General features: G+C 53.6%; 1 protein-coding gene across 1 annotated transcript in view; it reads right to left on the bottom strand.

Moving 5' to 3' along the window:
- Glp1r (glucagon-like peptide 1 receptor) overlaps positions 1-14,792 on the bottom strand; it is a 38,230-nt gene extending 23,438 nt beyond the window's left edge. Inside the window, exons 1-3 of the mRNA NM_012728.2 lie at positions 14,699-14,792; positions 8,674-8,770; positions 7,608-7,715 (exon numbers count right to left, since the gene is read on the bottom strand). Coding sequence (NP_036860.2) covers positions 7,608-7,715; positions 8,674-8,770; positions 14,699-14,776 — 283 coding nt within the window. The 5' untranslated portion in view covers positions 14,777-14,792. The remainder of the gene's footprint in view (positions 1-7,607; positions 7,716-8,673; positions 8,771-14,698) is intronic.
- Between the last annotated feature and the right edge of the window lie 724 nt (positions 14,793-15,516).

Genomic DNA, 15,516 nt, shown 5'->3' with positions numbered 1-15,516 from the left:
AGAGGTAGACTTTCAGTGCAGAAACCCAATTTCCTAGCTTCTGAGACCATTGTTGTGTGCCAAGGAGACTTAGCATGGGTCCTGTGACAGCCCTCTTCCAGTGCAATCATGTCCCTGTCAATCAGGCCTTATTCTCAGCACCAACCCTGCCACCCAGCGCCCAGTGTGCCCAGTCTTCACACCTCTCTTCTTTCTCTCTTCCCTTTGTGAATACCCCCTGAAGCAGGGATCCTCTTGAGGAGGAGGAATTTATCGGAATAAATCAGCTTTGTGTGTGTGTGTGTGTGTGTGTGTGTCTGTGTGTCTGTGTCTGTGTCTGTGTGTCTGACTGTGTGTGTCTGTGTATGTATATGTGTATGGTATGTGTCTGTGTCTGTCTGTCTGTATGTGTGTATGGTGTGTGTCTTTGTGTGTATATGTGTGTGGTGTGTGTCTGTCTGTGAGTGTCTGTGTGTGTCTGTGTATGTATATATGTGTGGTATGTGTCTGTGTCTGTCTGTCTGTATGTGTGTATATGTGTATGGTGTGTGTCTTTGTGTGTATATGTGTGTGGTGTGTGTCTGTCTGTGAGTGTCTGTGTGTGTCTGTGTATGTATATATGTGTGGTATGTGTCTGTGTCTGTCTGTCTGTATGTGTGTATATGTGTATGGTGTGTGTCTTTGTGTGTATATGTGTGTGGTGTGTGTCTGTCTGTGAGTGTCTGTGTGTGTCTGTGTATGTATATATGTGTGGTATGTGTCTGTGTCTGTCTGTCTGTATGTGTGTATATGTGTATGGTGTGTGACTTTGTGTGTATGTGTGTATCTATGTATGTATATGTGTGGTATGTGCATGGCATATGTCTGTGTGTGTCTGTGTGTGCCTGTGTATATGTCTGTGTGTGTGTTGTGCACATGCGTGTGTGTGTGGGGACATGTATATATGCATGTATATATGTGCATATGTGCACAGAAGTTGATGGTGGATGCCAGGTGTCTCCCCCACCACCACCTTACTTTTTGGATGGGATCTTGCACTGAAGCTGGAGCTCCCTGATTGGGCGAGCCTAGCTGACCAGCCAGCCCCTCCCCTGTGCAGGCCCACCCTACTCTACATGCTGGGAATCTAAGCTCGGGTGCTTTTGATCAAACAGCAACTAAGCCATCTCCTCGGCCTGGAAGCTACGTTTTCAGACTCTGAGAATCCCCTGAGGATCTGACAGCACCTCATCCAGCAATGAGTAGTGAGCTGAGGGCTGGGGACATCTCTAAGGAGCTTACAAATGGCTGGGGAAGGCCGGCACACGCTCTCATGTTAGCATCTTGAAGGGCCACCCTCAGGTCCCCAAATACTTCTGTGATCTGGTGCATGGATACCTAAAATTCCTTCTGGGAGTCCAGACTTCTGGTAGATAGTGAACCTGTCTTTGGCTGCAGACACACCTCAATGGTGATGGGGACCTGGGCCAATTTTGTGGGAATAAACTGGTATCAAAGCCCGTTCCGCAGTCTGTCTGTATGGGAGGGAGTAGGGATTCGGGTAGGGAGTGGAAGGCTTGGGAGAAAGGAGAAGGGAGAAAACACAGCAATAGACTCTTCCCAGAGCTGGCACAAACCCCAGCATACAGTAGGTACCATGTTCTACATATACTGTGCACGCAGTAGGCACTGTACCTTACCTACACGCACTGTGCATAGAGGAGACACTACACTTTACATACACGGTGCACACAGTGGGCACTCTACCCTATATGTACCATGCACACAATAGGAGCTATACCCTACATGCACCATACACTGCCTTCCACGCACTGTGCACACAGGAGGCTCTGTACCCCACCTACATGTACTGTGCATAGAGGAGACACTGTACCTTACGTATACAGTGGACACTGTATGCTATATGTACTATGCACATAGTAGGCACTGTGCCTTCTATGCACTGTGCACACAGTAGGAACAATATCCTACATGCACCGCGCACACAGTAGGCACTGTGCCTTCTATGCACTGTGCACACAGGAGGCACTGTACGATTGTAGGCTTCCTCCCTACATGTTTTGTGCTGGCTGCCTCTGAAGGCAAATTACTCACGGAATCAAGTTCTAAATACGTACTGTATGCCCGCACCTTGGAACATCATAGCCACCTCACCAGGGTGGCACGGTTAACCCCCCTTCACAGATGAAAACACTGAGCCTCTGAGACACCAAGAGGTCCGTCCGTTCAGGATCGTGGAGATAGGAAGACACACAGGCAGGATTCTAACTCGCAGCTCTCTGCCTCCAAAAGCCAAAACTTAGCAGCTGGCATCGTGCCCAAGAGTCAATGGTGGCCAGGTGCCAGGGTGTGGATTTCCACACATGCCATTGTGGCCCCCAGACAGCCTGCATAGTTCTGGCATCTCTGCTGAGGGCCAGCTTGGCTGTAGGGAGGTGGTGCACGCCTCTCTGGCTTCTCTGTGTCCCAGGGAAACCCAGACGGCAAGTTCATCTGTCAGTGAGCCCTCATTCACATCAAATATTAAAAGCCACAGCTGGATACTGGCTGAGTCCTTGGTCCCCGAATGCCCTTCTTGGCTGGAGGTAGGTGGTCTGGGCAAAGCCCTGCTTATCAGCCCAGCTTTATCTGGCCCATGAGGAGCTGGCCAATCACAGCCAAGGGCTTGGCTCGGTCTAGTCAATACAAGGAGACAACCAGGCGGCCGCATGCCAGGAGGCCCAGTGATATTTCATTAAGTCAGACCCTGGTGCTAGAAATAAAACCCCCAATTAAACACTTCGCCTCCCGGAAGCTGTCTCGGCGTCTGTAATCAAACAGCGCCCTTTCCACGTGGATGGCGGGCACTCAACGCTGTGGAGAGCCGCTCACAAATCTATTAGCTCCTGCACCCTAGCAACAGGGGTGGCCGGCAAGGGCCGTGGGGTGTGGGAGGGGGGCCCATTTCACAGATGAAAATGATGAGGCTCAGTAAGGCTGGCACCCCTCCTATATGGGGGCCAGCTCTGGGTTGAGGAACACAGAGAGGCCTGGAGGATCAAGACTTAGGAAAAGGCCAGGTTCTGAAGGTCCAGACTCAAGTTCCACTCTTTTTTTTTTTTTTTTGGTTCCACTCTTAATCAGCTGTGGCACTGGCGGTGTGACGCCACCTCTCTGGCTCTCAGCTTTCCTCACCTATAAAATGGGTACGATTCCCAGGAGAGTGAGCAGGAGCTGCCTGGGGTGTGGTAGATCTTTGACAGTCACAACTGAGGAGGCTTTGCTACCTCCCCCAGAGGCCAGAGATCCTGTGAGGCCTAACTTGGGCCTCAGTCTCCCCTTGGTAACCCTGGCCTGCTCTAAAAGCTCCCAGGCCCAGGGGAGACAACCTATCAGAGTTTCTGAGAATCCTGAGTGATAGGCCACTTAGCATTTTATGACCCTCATATAATTAGAGTTAAACTAACAAACAGGTAGGAACCCGGAGAGGGCCGCTAATGAGACCGGGCTGACCGTGGAAGGATTGGGTCCCTGCTGGAGGGAAAATGAAGCTGCCAAGGGCCTGAGATGGCTAGAAGGAGGCAGAAACCTCATCTTCCTGTCTTGTGGACCACTCTCCCTCCCAACGTCGTCCTCTCCCCATTCCCCTGCTTCTGCTCTTTCTACACTGTCCGGGGGTCCCGAGTCCACAACAAGGGTCCGACTGCAAGACCTGGAATGGTTTTCTTGGGACCTTGTGTGCCTCTGAGGCCTGAGGTCTTAACTCCATGTTCAAAGTGCTCCCTGAGCATCCCCCCTCCCCACCCTGCCTATGACTGTCCTCCCTGTCCGGCCCCAATGTCACCTGTCAAGAAAGATGTCTCTGACTTCCCCCCACCTGTCTCTGCTTGGGCCATAAAGTTGACCTTTCCAGCTCTATACAGCTCCCTGACATAAGTCACACAAGCATGTCCCTAGCTCCTGACAGGGACATAGCTCAGCTACGATCAGCTGCAGTCATTGGTTTGAATGTAGTTCTTTCTGAGCCCCCCACCCCCACTCCTCTGCCTTGCTTTCAACCCCAGAAGGCTTTAGTCCTGCATCATACAATTCTGGCCTGTCACTACTGGGTTTGGTCAACAGGCAACACCGGCAGAAGATACTAAAATGACAGAGAAAGAACTTGCACATTGTTCTCTCTCCCCTCCCCTGCCAGAGTCTGGGGTCTCTGCCAGAGTCTGGGGCTCCAGTCACAGCCTCTTTATCCTAACTCCAGCCAACTTGAGGACCTCTGGCTCCAAGCCTACTCTTTCTCCTCAGGCCTTTGGGGGTGCTGAGCTCCGTTAAATTCCTTTCATATTCCCCACTGGGCATGTTTTCTAGAGAACCCACCAGAGACAAGGCCTCCCTGTCGTCTCCTTGTCCGGGGCTCAGGCTGTGAGGCATCTCCACTAGCTGCTCCCTGAGGCAGGCTAAGAGTGCTCCGGAGACGCAAGGCCCCTAGCTCATCCCTCACAGCCCCGGGTGAGACTAGGGAGCCCCTCAGGTACAGTGACAGATAGCACCGTGTGAATCCACTGGGTGTCTCTGGGGGTCCCCGACTCCAGAGAGGGGGAGGCGGAACTGGTGGTGATCTGGGTGTCAAAAAACGGGTGGGAAGGAGTAAATTAGCCTGGTGAGAAGGGAGGGAGGGTGGCCGGTGGAGGCCTGTGCGAGGCTGTTATCTTCATGGAGAAAGCAATAAAACCGTGTTCGCTCATAAACGGGCACCACCAGGACCTATTTCCTGCTCAAATAAAATTAAAGGTGATGGATGGAGTCGCAAGCACAGGCAGAGCTGGGGGCGCTTAGTGCTGAGTGATAGGCTCTGTCCCGGGCCTGGCTCCCTGGGCTCTAGAGGCTCAGCCAGGATGCCCAAGCTGAGGTCCCAAATCTTAGAGGCAGGGACCGTGTATGCCACGTAGGAAGGTGAGAAGTATGTATGTAGGGCAAGTGGGGAAAAAAATGAATGGAGACTTATTTTTCCCTCCCAGGATCTCTAATCCTTTCCCGTCCACGTCGCTTGGCTCTGCTCTAGCTCCTGCGTGAGCCTACGAACCCAAACACAGGGAGGTCTAGCAACCGCTCCTGACCGCACAGCCACACGCGTCATCAACAGGCAGAGCCACGGGGCGACCTGGCTCAGAGGAAAAGGGTAGGATCCCAGTGCCCGTACTAACGTGCCCCCAGCCGATGGAGGCCGCTCAGGCCACTCACCTGTCTCCAGACCCAGGGCCGAGGCGCTACCTAGCTCCCCGGGAAGGTGGCTCCACAACCGAACAACAAAATGCTGATCCTCACCCAACCTCCCAGACTGATGCCCAGGTCTGTTGAACCAAGCTGTGCGTCTTGGGAAGGCCATGGTTGTGTCTCTGTCCTTTAGCTTCCTCATCAAGAGGGAAAATGGGAGGAATCATCTCAGAGAGCTGTGGGCGGGACCCAACAAGTGAGTGTCTTGCTGGTCCACAGGCAAAGGGCGCTAAGGAATTCTGAGTGAAGGGCCTCTGCTGAGCCACTGGGAGCCTGCCTCGATTAGAATCTGCTTTGTCCAGAGTAGCACAGGAGAGGTGGGTGGAGCCTCACTATAAGACCCCCGCCTGGGTCCCTTAAGACCGTACTTTGTGCTGAAGATCATGTCTGAACCACCAGGACACCTCCTCCAAGAAGACCCCCTGGCTTTCGTCAAGCCTGACTGCATTCCTATGCTTGCTCACAGGCTGGTCTCTGTTGAGGAAAATGGCTAAGAAGAGTACCCAGGATTCCATGGGTCACCAGCTCATTTGGAACAAGAGGCTTAAATCTCTTGGGGCTCCGGTTGCCTCATATAGACAAGCCCATCCCCAAGGCAGCTATTAGGACAGGTTTGAACATGGATAGTCAGTATGTATTAACCCTTGTTACCTCATTAGCATCTTCTCTTGGCTGGGCAAATGGCTGGGTCTGTAAAGCGCTCCCTGTGGAAGCTTGAGAACCTAAGTTTAGCCCCACAGCATTCATGTAAGAAAGGGGGTACCACAAGTGGATCCCTGGGATTCCCTAATAAGGCCGTCTAGTCAAAGGTGGCTATCTGTGGGGACAGCCCAAAATTGTCCTCGTGGTCTCTACATGGTGCACCATACTTATAGACCCCCACACCTGTAACAGATATGTACCTGCACACATATGAACACACACGTGTGTGCATGCATGTACACACACACATACACACACACACAGAGTGTCTTTTCTCCCCTCATTCCAGCAAGAACGCTTGACACATTTGTCCCCCATGGAGCCTTGCATGGGGACTGGGATGGAGCAGTAGACACGGAAATTACCACTGCACTCATGGCCCTCTGCAGGGCTCTGGAGGGAGGGACTCTCCCACCCACCCAGTCAGATCTTTCCCTGTGTAGAGTCTCCCTTCAGGCAGAAGTAGGCTGGACAAGGTGTGAGGGGCCAGCCCACCATGCCCTTGGGCACTGCTCCCTGTGAACCTTTTTTTTTTTTTTTTTTTTTGGTTCTTTTTTTCGGAGCTGGGGACCGAACCCAGGGCCTTGCGCTTCCTAGGTAAGCGCTCTACCACTGAGCTAAATCCCCAGCCCCCCCTGTGAACCTTTTAAAAGTGCCAGGAGATGCCAAGGCAGCACCTCTAGGTAATGTACACACACACACACACACACACACACACACACACAGGCACGGACGCACGCACGCACGCACATATGCATGCACGCACATACACCAGATATACACACACACATACCATGCACACACATACACACCACATGCACATACACCAGACACACATACACACATACGTGCACATACACCCTTTACACATACACATACCACATGCACACATACACATATCACATGCACACATATGTACATATATCAGACACATATGCACACATGTGCACACACACATACACATGCACATATACCAGATACACATACACACACACCATGCACACAGATACATTACCAGACACATACACATACATGCACATATACCAGACACATAAAAACACACACACACATATACCAGACTCACACACACATGCATACACCAGACACACATACACACATTACCAGACACACACACATACCACAGGCATACACGTGCACATATATCAGACATATAAAAACACACACACGTACACCAGACTCACACACACATGCATATATCAGACTCACATACATATGCACATACACCATTCACATACACACACACACATCACATGCACACGCATGCACATACACCAGACACAGACACACTCACACATGCACATACACACATACACCAAACATGCACACACTCCAGAGAAACAACACCCCATAGGTACCTTCCTGCCCCCCCACAATCTGTTCTTCCCTCCTGCATCCTTTGCTGACCACCAGGTCAGAAGGGTCCTATTGCTGTCTTAAGTCCTATCCACCCCCGCCACACAAACATCGGACTCAGAACACCTCTGACAGTTCCGACTCCTGTCGTCGCTGACCATCCGACCACCACCATAAGCAGGTGGTCTACCCTCCGGGAAGCCTGAGGACATTCTCGGGTACAGGAACTGGGTCCCAAAGGAAGGGGGACCATGCCCCATCCTGCCCTAGCATCCTGGGATCAGGCAGGGGTGGGGGACACTCACCACTACTGGCCCACGGCAGGTACCAGGGGCAGCTGACATTCACAAAGGAACCTGGGGGCCCATCTGGCCAGCAGGCGTAGTCATCAAAGGTTCGGTTGCAGAAGAGACCTGCAGAAGCAGTAGAGCCATCTCTGAGTCCCAACCCAGCCTCCCGACCAGCACTGGAAGCTATATTCCCCCCACCTCACTGGAGACTGAGCACTCTCCCTATGGGGCAGGGGCCAAGGAGGGATCTCGTTACTCATCAAGGGCAGGACCTTAAGTGATTTCCTTAACAACTGTATGCTCTCCTCTGTGGAATGGAGTCATCCCCCGGTCCACGGAACTTTGTAGCAAGGACTCAACAAATGGCTCCTATGAGATATTTTTATGAGCCGTTCTTCACACATGGGAGGGAAATGCTGGCTCCTGAGGCTGAGGAGACCTTCCCCAGGTCACTGTTGTGATCGGGGGTAGGATTTGAACCCAAGCCCAACTGACTCCAATGTTGCATTCTTTAAACCACCTTATACACTCCCCTAAAGATTTACTCCTGTTGACTTGGCCGGTAGAATGCTTGTCCAGCGTGCATGAAGTCCCAGGTTCAGCCTTCAGCCCTGTATAAGCCAGGCGCCATGGTAAGCACGGGCACGTAATACCAACGCCTGGGAGGTAGGGGTAGGGGGATCGGAAGTTCAAAATCATTCACGGCTACAGAGTGAGTTGGAAACTAGCCTGAGCTTGTCTCAAACAATAAGGACCGATTATAAATGCGTCAGTCTGTACACAGCTAAGGAGAGGTTGGGAAAACACAGAATGGAAAATGGGGGTCCTGCTCTGGGAGGGAGGGGGTAAAGACAGTAATAAAAGCACCCACAAAGCTGCCTGTGAGAAAACAGATGGGAAGTGGGAGGGGGAGGGGGCAGGAGGACGTCAGTGAAGTGTAGCGTAGTCACCAGGACAGAGGTCCAGGGAGATTCCATTCCAGAGAGACAGACAGACAGACAACACCAGCTATGGACTGGGACCTTCAAAGCCTCTTTGGAGGGGTGCGGGAGCACAGGCGTGAGGCCTCATCCAGACTCACCTGTGGCCAGGAGTGGCGCTTCCGTGAGGAAACGTTGGCACTGGTGCCGATACTCTCTCCATTTCTGCACTGTCTCTGAGAGGGACACCGTGGCACCCTATGAGGGAAAGCGGAAATAGAAGCCCCATGGCTTCAGCAGCCCCTTCTGGTCCCACTTGACTCCCACCCTCTTGGTTTTTTAACCTCCAGTGGGGATCTAGGCCTGTTGGGGTGTTTATCCTGCCCAGAGGATTGCACAAGGTTGCCGTGGGGTAAGTACCCCAGAAGCGTCTAACTGATGAATGCTTAAGGAGGTGGGGTGAAGGAGAACATAGAGGGAGAGCGTGTGACTCAGCCACAGTCCCAGCTGCCCTTCATCTACCCTCAACAAGGAGAGACTTCCTGAGGGACAGCTGCATCACAGCCTGGGGCTCCTCCCCTTCCCTCCGGATGTCTGGCCATGCAGCCAGCCTGGAGATGTCTTGCTCCCAACCATTCTAGGAGAGTCGAGAGATGCTCCATCGAAGGCACATGCAGCATCTCGGGAGGCCGAGAGCTAAGGCTAGCACACAGTCACCTAGCTTAGCGGTTAACCTGCAGCACCAGAGGATGCAGGATGTGGTCTCACCGACGGCTTATAGAGAGAACCAGAACTGTCGCCCACTCCTCCCCATAGACTCAATTGCTGCCCTCGGAAGGCCGCTGACCAACCCCCTCCCCCACACAGTGTGTCTTCTAAGGCAACACAGACCTGAGATGCAGCCTGGCTTCTACACCCCAGGAAGAGAAGGAATACTGAGAACGGACAGGGAGAAGACAGTAAGTAAAGTTCCAGAACGCTCAAGTTTTGCCTGCACTGGGAGGTGGCCACCTACCCGTGACAGAGGGATGGGAGCCTGAGTAAGTTTAACAGGTACTAAGCTTCTGAGGCTGTAACAGATCCACTCCACTGAGCATGTCCCCTCTGCTTATTTCCAAGCGCTCCTCTAGCTAGCCTGGAGCTGCGGTGCTTTTCAATTCACTTCGCGAACATCTTAAAGGTTATAAATATGACCCATTTGGAAGTGATAGCTGTCAAAATGATCGGGGGGGCCCCCTCGAGTTAAAGTTGGGATCTACGTGGGACGAAACGTGCACGTGAATGCGTGTCCGTGCACGTGCGCACACAAGAGAGCGCGGGCTGTTACCGTGCGCAGTGTGTACTTGGGGGTCAGAGGGAGTGGCCTGTGGGAGTTGGCTCTCTCTCCTTCCTACTCTACGGGAGCCTGCCCTGGTTTGAGCAGAATCCTACTTCATAGGACATCACCACAGAACAACACACAGTGGCGTGTGCTTGTTCCTGGTGACATGGAAAGTTCCAGAAGTGGGGTAGGGGGGTGTTTGAGGGTAGGGAGTGGGTCAAGCTTGTTCTGAATGCCACCGACATCTCTGAAGTGAATGTTCTCCGGAGAGCAAAGGTCAGCAGTATTTGCTTGGAGAATTCAGAAAGGGAAACCAGACGTGGCGACAGCAAAGGTGGACTGTGCTCGAAGCCACTGCTGAGGGATACAGACTCATCAGACTAAGCCTAAGCTGCGGTGGGTTGGTATCACCTCCCTCACTCCCTTCTCCATTATATCCCTCCTTTCTCCTCAGTGCCCTGAGGGCAGAGGAGCAGGTGAAGGTTGGCAGGGACAAGGGGAACACCGTGTCTGTTCTTAGTAGGGAAAGTGGCCGAAAAGCAAGGTGTCAAGCTGGGGAGTGAGAAGAAGGCCCAAGAACCCAATGCAGAGGAGGGGATGGGGCTGAAGGCAGGACCTTGATGACCGTGAGAGCTTCAGAGACACTCTGACTAAGAGCCGAGTGGACCTATGACACTTAGCTCCGGCCTGAGGCACTCTTAGGACAAGACCTTGTCTTCCCCCCAAAGCCCCAGAGTGACAAGTTTCCACAGCAGAGAGTAGAGGAGACGTGAGAAATCTAGAGATGTGTAGAGACTGTCCTGGAAGTCTTCAGGAAGTCTGCATGAAGTTGGGGCTGAGTGCTTTGCGGGACAGATGTTGTAAGGAGGCAGCGTGTGTACACGCTCAGGGAGTGGTCGGGCCAGGTCTCAGTGTTGACCTGAGGGGTCATCTAGGGACTGAGAAGAAAGGGAGGTGTGGGAAGGGGAAATGGAGGCTGGCTTAGTGAGGAAGGTGGTCGTTTCGACAGGAAGGCACAGTAAGGAGAACGGTGTAGCGGTGAGCAGCCGGGGAAGTGGCTCAGTGCATAAAGTGTGGCCTGCAAACCCTTGAAGGCTGAAATTCCGCACCCAAAACCCAGGTCAAAAGTCGGGCAGGGTGGCACCTACTTTTAATCCCAGGGCTAGGAAATTGGGGACAGGAGGACCTCTGAGGTTCCAGAGTGCTTGGGGACAAAAAAAAAAAATGACCATGGCAATAGCAGAGGGGACTGTAAGGAGAAGGGGGTCATCCCTAAGAGAGGAAGATCAAGGAGTTCACAGCCCGTGGACGGACGGTGTGCTCTGTCTGCTCTGTCCGCACCCTGAACCATGACACAGGGCATCTTCCGTTGGCTCGGCTCAGCTCAGCATGAGCGTGAACACACGCCAGAGTTTTTCCTTTCCTGGCAATCTTTTAGGTTGGGTTGAGGGGTAGGAGAAAAGAGAGCTCAGTCTCACCTGACTACTGGAGGAGGAAGGAGGGAGGGGGGACCCCTCGGCAGGAGCAAACAGGGCTCTGAAGATAATTTCTAGTGCCTCCCTGCTAGGCACAGCCCCACAGATTCTTTTTCCTCCTGGTCCCCTCTCAGAGCCTGGATCACGTTTCTCAGTGCTCAACCGTAGATTTTTGTGATCACGTTTTGTTTTCTTAAGGCCATTCCTAAGATAGCTGACCCAGACGGACGGGGCAAGGCAAGGTACAGGCCACTCGGTCAGACTCAGGTAACCTCTCACGTCACACTGTCACAGGCTGTACCCCTCATACCCTCAGGGATGTTCCTAGCACTGAGACCCTGACATTGAGTCTCCTGTGCCCACATCCACACACAGACAACCAGGCACACGGGCAGATGATGAAACCTTCACACACACACACACACACACACACACACACACACACACACACACACAGACCTGGCCCACACAATCACACATATAAACACTGTCACAAGCACAGTATCTCTCTCCTACATAGACACGTACCAGGAAATCCCCACTCACCTACCAGGCTGTTACATACAATCCCATATTTTCCCAAAAGCACAGGCAGGACAGCAAGGTGTGTGTGCATGCGCATGCACACACACACACACACACACACACACACACACACAAGCACATAAACTGTTGGACATATATTTAATCACATAACTGTTAGTGATTACACGCTAATATGTTGCTGCATACATGGTGACAGCCACCCAGACTGTGACAACAAAGGGTCCCAAACAAACACAAAAAGAAAGAGGGCCTCACATACCTTGCACACCTATTTCCAAATCTATCTCTGTGTCATATACATCTCTGTGTAAACACACACACACACACACACACACACACACACACACACACACACACAGAGGAATTTGCTGAAGGACAGGTGCACCAGACACTGGAAGACAGGATGTGGTTTCTCGGCTGCTCCTGGACAGCTCTATGCTGGGTCAGTGTCTGGAAGGAAGCCCAGCTAGGGACAAAGTCTACCCAGCTCAAGCCAGAGCCTCAGCCTCCATAGCCCTTTGCTGGAGTACAGAGGCCAGGGTCTTTCAACCACCCTGCACCAGGCTGTATTCTGCAGCCTGGGGACATGCCAGGTTCCAAAGGACACTTCTCCCAGAGGCCTCAAGCTGCCGTTTGAGAAATGGGTCCTCTTGGTGTCCCTCCATCCCTCCACGTCAGACCTTAGGGTCCTACCGATGGGGAAACTGAGGCTTAGGGTCATCGAGGGCCCTTCTGAATAGTTCCAGCTAAGATCAGACCTGACCTCAGGACCCAGTTCCACCTGATTGGAACATCAAGTGTCAAATGCCTGCCTAGCGTCCCAGTAGCCCAGTTCCCTCCTGGAGGGTCTGAGGGTAAAAAGGAATGGGAGGGAGGAGTGGTCCTTCCCAGAAAGCACGCTGGAGCAGCCTAGGTCACATTTGGTGCAAGTTAGCTCAAACACTTCTTATTTTACAGGGAAGCAACTTCTACCCTCACCAGACCTCCTCGCTTAGCCTTCATGGCCCCCTGGAGGAAGGCGTGAGCCAGGAGCTGGGGTCCCATTCTCTTTGCTTCCCAGTTCCTAGGCTGCTGGACCACTTCACCTAGGGAACCCTGTTTCTAAGCACTCACCCCACACCACCAGCAGTGACATGGGAGACACATTCTGATCACAGACAGAAAGTAAAACACAAAATCTATTCTTGAGTCTTTCCGGTGTCTGTGGGGGTTGTATTGTAATTATTGCAATTTAACCTTCACACACACACACACACACACACACACACACACACACACACACACACACCACCTCTGCGGCTGCCGGAGATGTTAGTACCCCCATAACAAGGGCACCCCATCAAAAGCTCCAGCGTGTCTCTTCAGTGCCTGTATTTCTGCTCTTACAAACCAGGGCTGGAGTAAGGTTTGAGGTGCTTGACATTAGGGAAGGGGGTTTTGGGGAGGGGGAGAAAACAGGAAGGCCTCAAGCTTGGCTCTGTCCCCTCGCTCTCAGCCTAATCTGCAAATGTGGCCCACAGCAGCCTGGGACCAGGAGGCTCAAATCCCCACCTTCCTGGCTCCCAGGAGGGAACGGAGCAGAGAATCTGCAGCTGTGGCTCTGGAAAGATCCCAATGTCACCAGGAAAGCCATGGCCTGCAGGGGAACAGTGAGGTAGTGCCAGGGACGGGGAAGGTGTCTCTTGGGGCCCGTTGGCCCTGGAGAACAGGGAGAGGATTAACCCGGGAAATGGTCTGGGAGCTGCAACAGTGCTGGCATCTTCCTAGGGAGGCACCTCCGCCCACAACTCTTAGGGGTGAGGTCTGACCCCTCCTATTTCAGACCAAACTCAAGCCTATGCGGGCCCACTCCGCAAAGGCTTTTAGTCCTTCACATCTGGCTGTGGACACAGGAGACGATGCATAAAGTATTCCCCTATATAGGAACGCTGCCTGTGCTTGGGTCTCTTCTACCCAAGGGTATCTGGGCACAGTTGAACCACCACCCTCCCCTCTGCACAAGCAGTTGAGCATCATGGCCAGGACAGGAGCCTGGGGCAGGATTCACAAACATGACAAAAAGAGTCAGAGAAGAGCCCACAAGAGCCCAACTGTGACCTAGTCTTTGGAGACGCCAAGGAGGTAGGATGTCCCCGTGTATCCTGGTATGCTTTCTGGTGGGTTATTAATCTAAGGGGGTCTGGGATGGGTATTGGCTGAGTGTGTGAGAGGGCCTGGCTGATCTAGAAGGAACAAGGGACCTGCTGCACGTTTGCTGCAGAGGCTGGGGTGGGGGTGGCAAGCCAGTGCCACCTGGGAGGTCATCAGGAAGGACAACAAGACGCAGGGTCCCTGGGGTTATGAGTCAAAGACTATGACGAGGGTCCAGTGATGAGAGGAAGAAGCTGGGTTTCTACAACCAGGCCCCTTCGGTCCTCTAGAGCTTCCTGGGCACCCCATACACAAGGGAGCACAGGATGGGAGTGTAGGGGACAGCCCCGCAGGGGTCCTTGGTATGGAGGGAAGGCAGGGAGCCAGTGGGTTTGGGGAAGCAGTTGGGAAAGTGATAGAGGACAAGGATGGATCTCAGAAGTCAGCGCAAGGCAACCGCGGGGCAGCTGGTGCCCTGGCAGAGCGGCTGTAGCCGAGAAGTGGGGTGGCTCTTCAGAATGAGGTAGTCACCCAATGTGCAGTCCCCACCTGAACTCCTCAACTCCTCAGTCTCTTTTTGCCCTGAGCCTTGTGCTTCCCCCGTCTGGGGTCTTGGAGTTTCCTATCAAGTCCAGGAGCCCCTCCGCTAGCTCCGGCGCCTGCAGAACACCGCAGCGTCCCCCTCCCATTTGTCGCCCGGTCCCCCGGACTCACCTGGGGGCGGGGGCCGGCCCTGCCCACCGCCCCGAGCAGCAGGAGCGCCAGGCGCAGCAGGCTGGGGGTGACGGCCATGGCGGGGCGCTCAGGACTGGGTCATAGCTGCCACCTGCGGAACCGCGCGGCGCGACTGATCCCTGCCGGGCTGCGGGGGGAGGAGCTGGCGTGGGGGCCGCCCCGCCCGCCCGCGGGAGGGATCGGGCGGGGTCCCTGGCCTCTTCCGCCTGGGTTTCAGGAGGTCGGGGGCCAGGCGGGCCGCCAGCGTCCCGGGCCAGGAGATGCTCGGTGCTGCGCTCCCCACGGGCGCTACTCAGGTTTAGGAGCCGCAGGAGTGGAGCCTCCAGCTCTGAGCGCCCGTGGTGCGTGCGCCTGGCCAGCTCGCTGCGACCATTGGGGCCCGCCTCCCACCCCCGCACCCCGATCTCCTCCAGGCTCCCCCTCAACTAAGGAAAGCCACGCCCCCATCGAGTCAGTGCTTTCCAAAAGGAAACTGAGGCCAGTGAAGGTGTAGGATTGGTACAAGGTCACAGTGTTTGTCAGACTTCTGGAAAGTATCCCACAAGCTGCTAGTTATAGGGAAGAAAGATCCGCCTAGCAGGGGGCCACCTACTTCCCAATCCTCTCCTTCTCCCAAGCCCAGCCTCCTGGGCCTGCATGGTAGTCAAGGCAGTAGGAAACAGGACAGGAGATCGCAGAAGAGTCCTCAGGGTCCTTTGTATCTGGAAACTTCAGAAATTGCAGGGTGTAGAGGATCGAGGCTGGAGATCTGCTTTTCTAGAACTTTCCAAATGCTCCCTGTCCACCCCTTGCAGTCC

The sequence above is a fragment of the Rattus norvegicus genome, chromosome 20 (assembly GCF_036323735.1).
Source record: "Rattus norvegicus strain BN/NHsdMcwi chromosome 20, GRCr8, whole genome shotgun sequence".
Taxonomy (NCBI): Eukaryota; Metazoa; Chordata; class Mammalia; order Rodentia; family Muridae; genus Rattus; species Rattus norvegicus.
The sequence above is the reverse complement of the archived record's forward strand: the minus strand, read 5'-3'. Positions and strand labels throughout refer to the sequence as shown.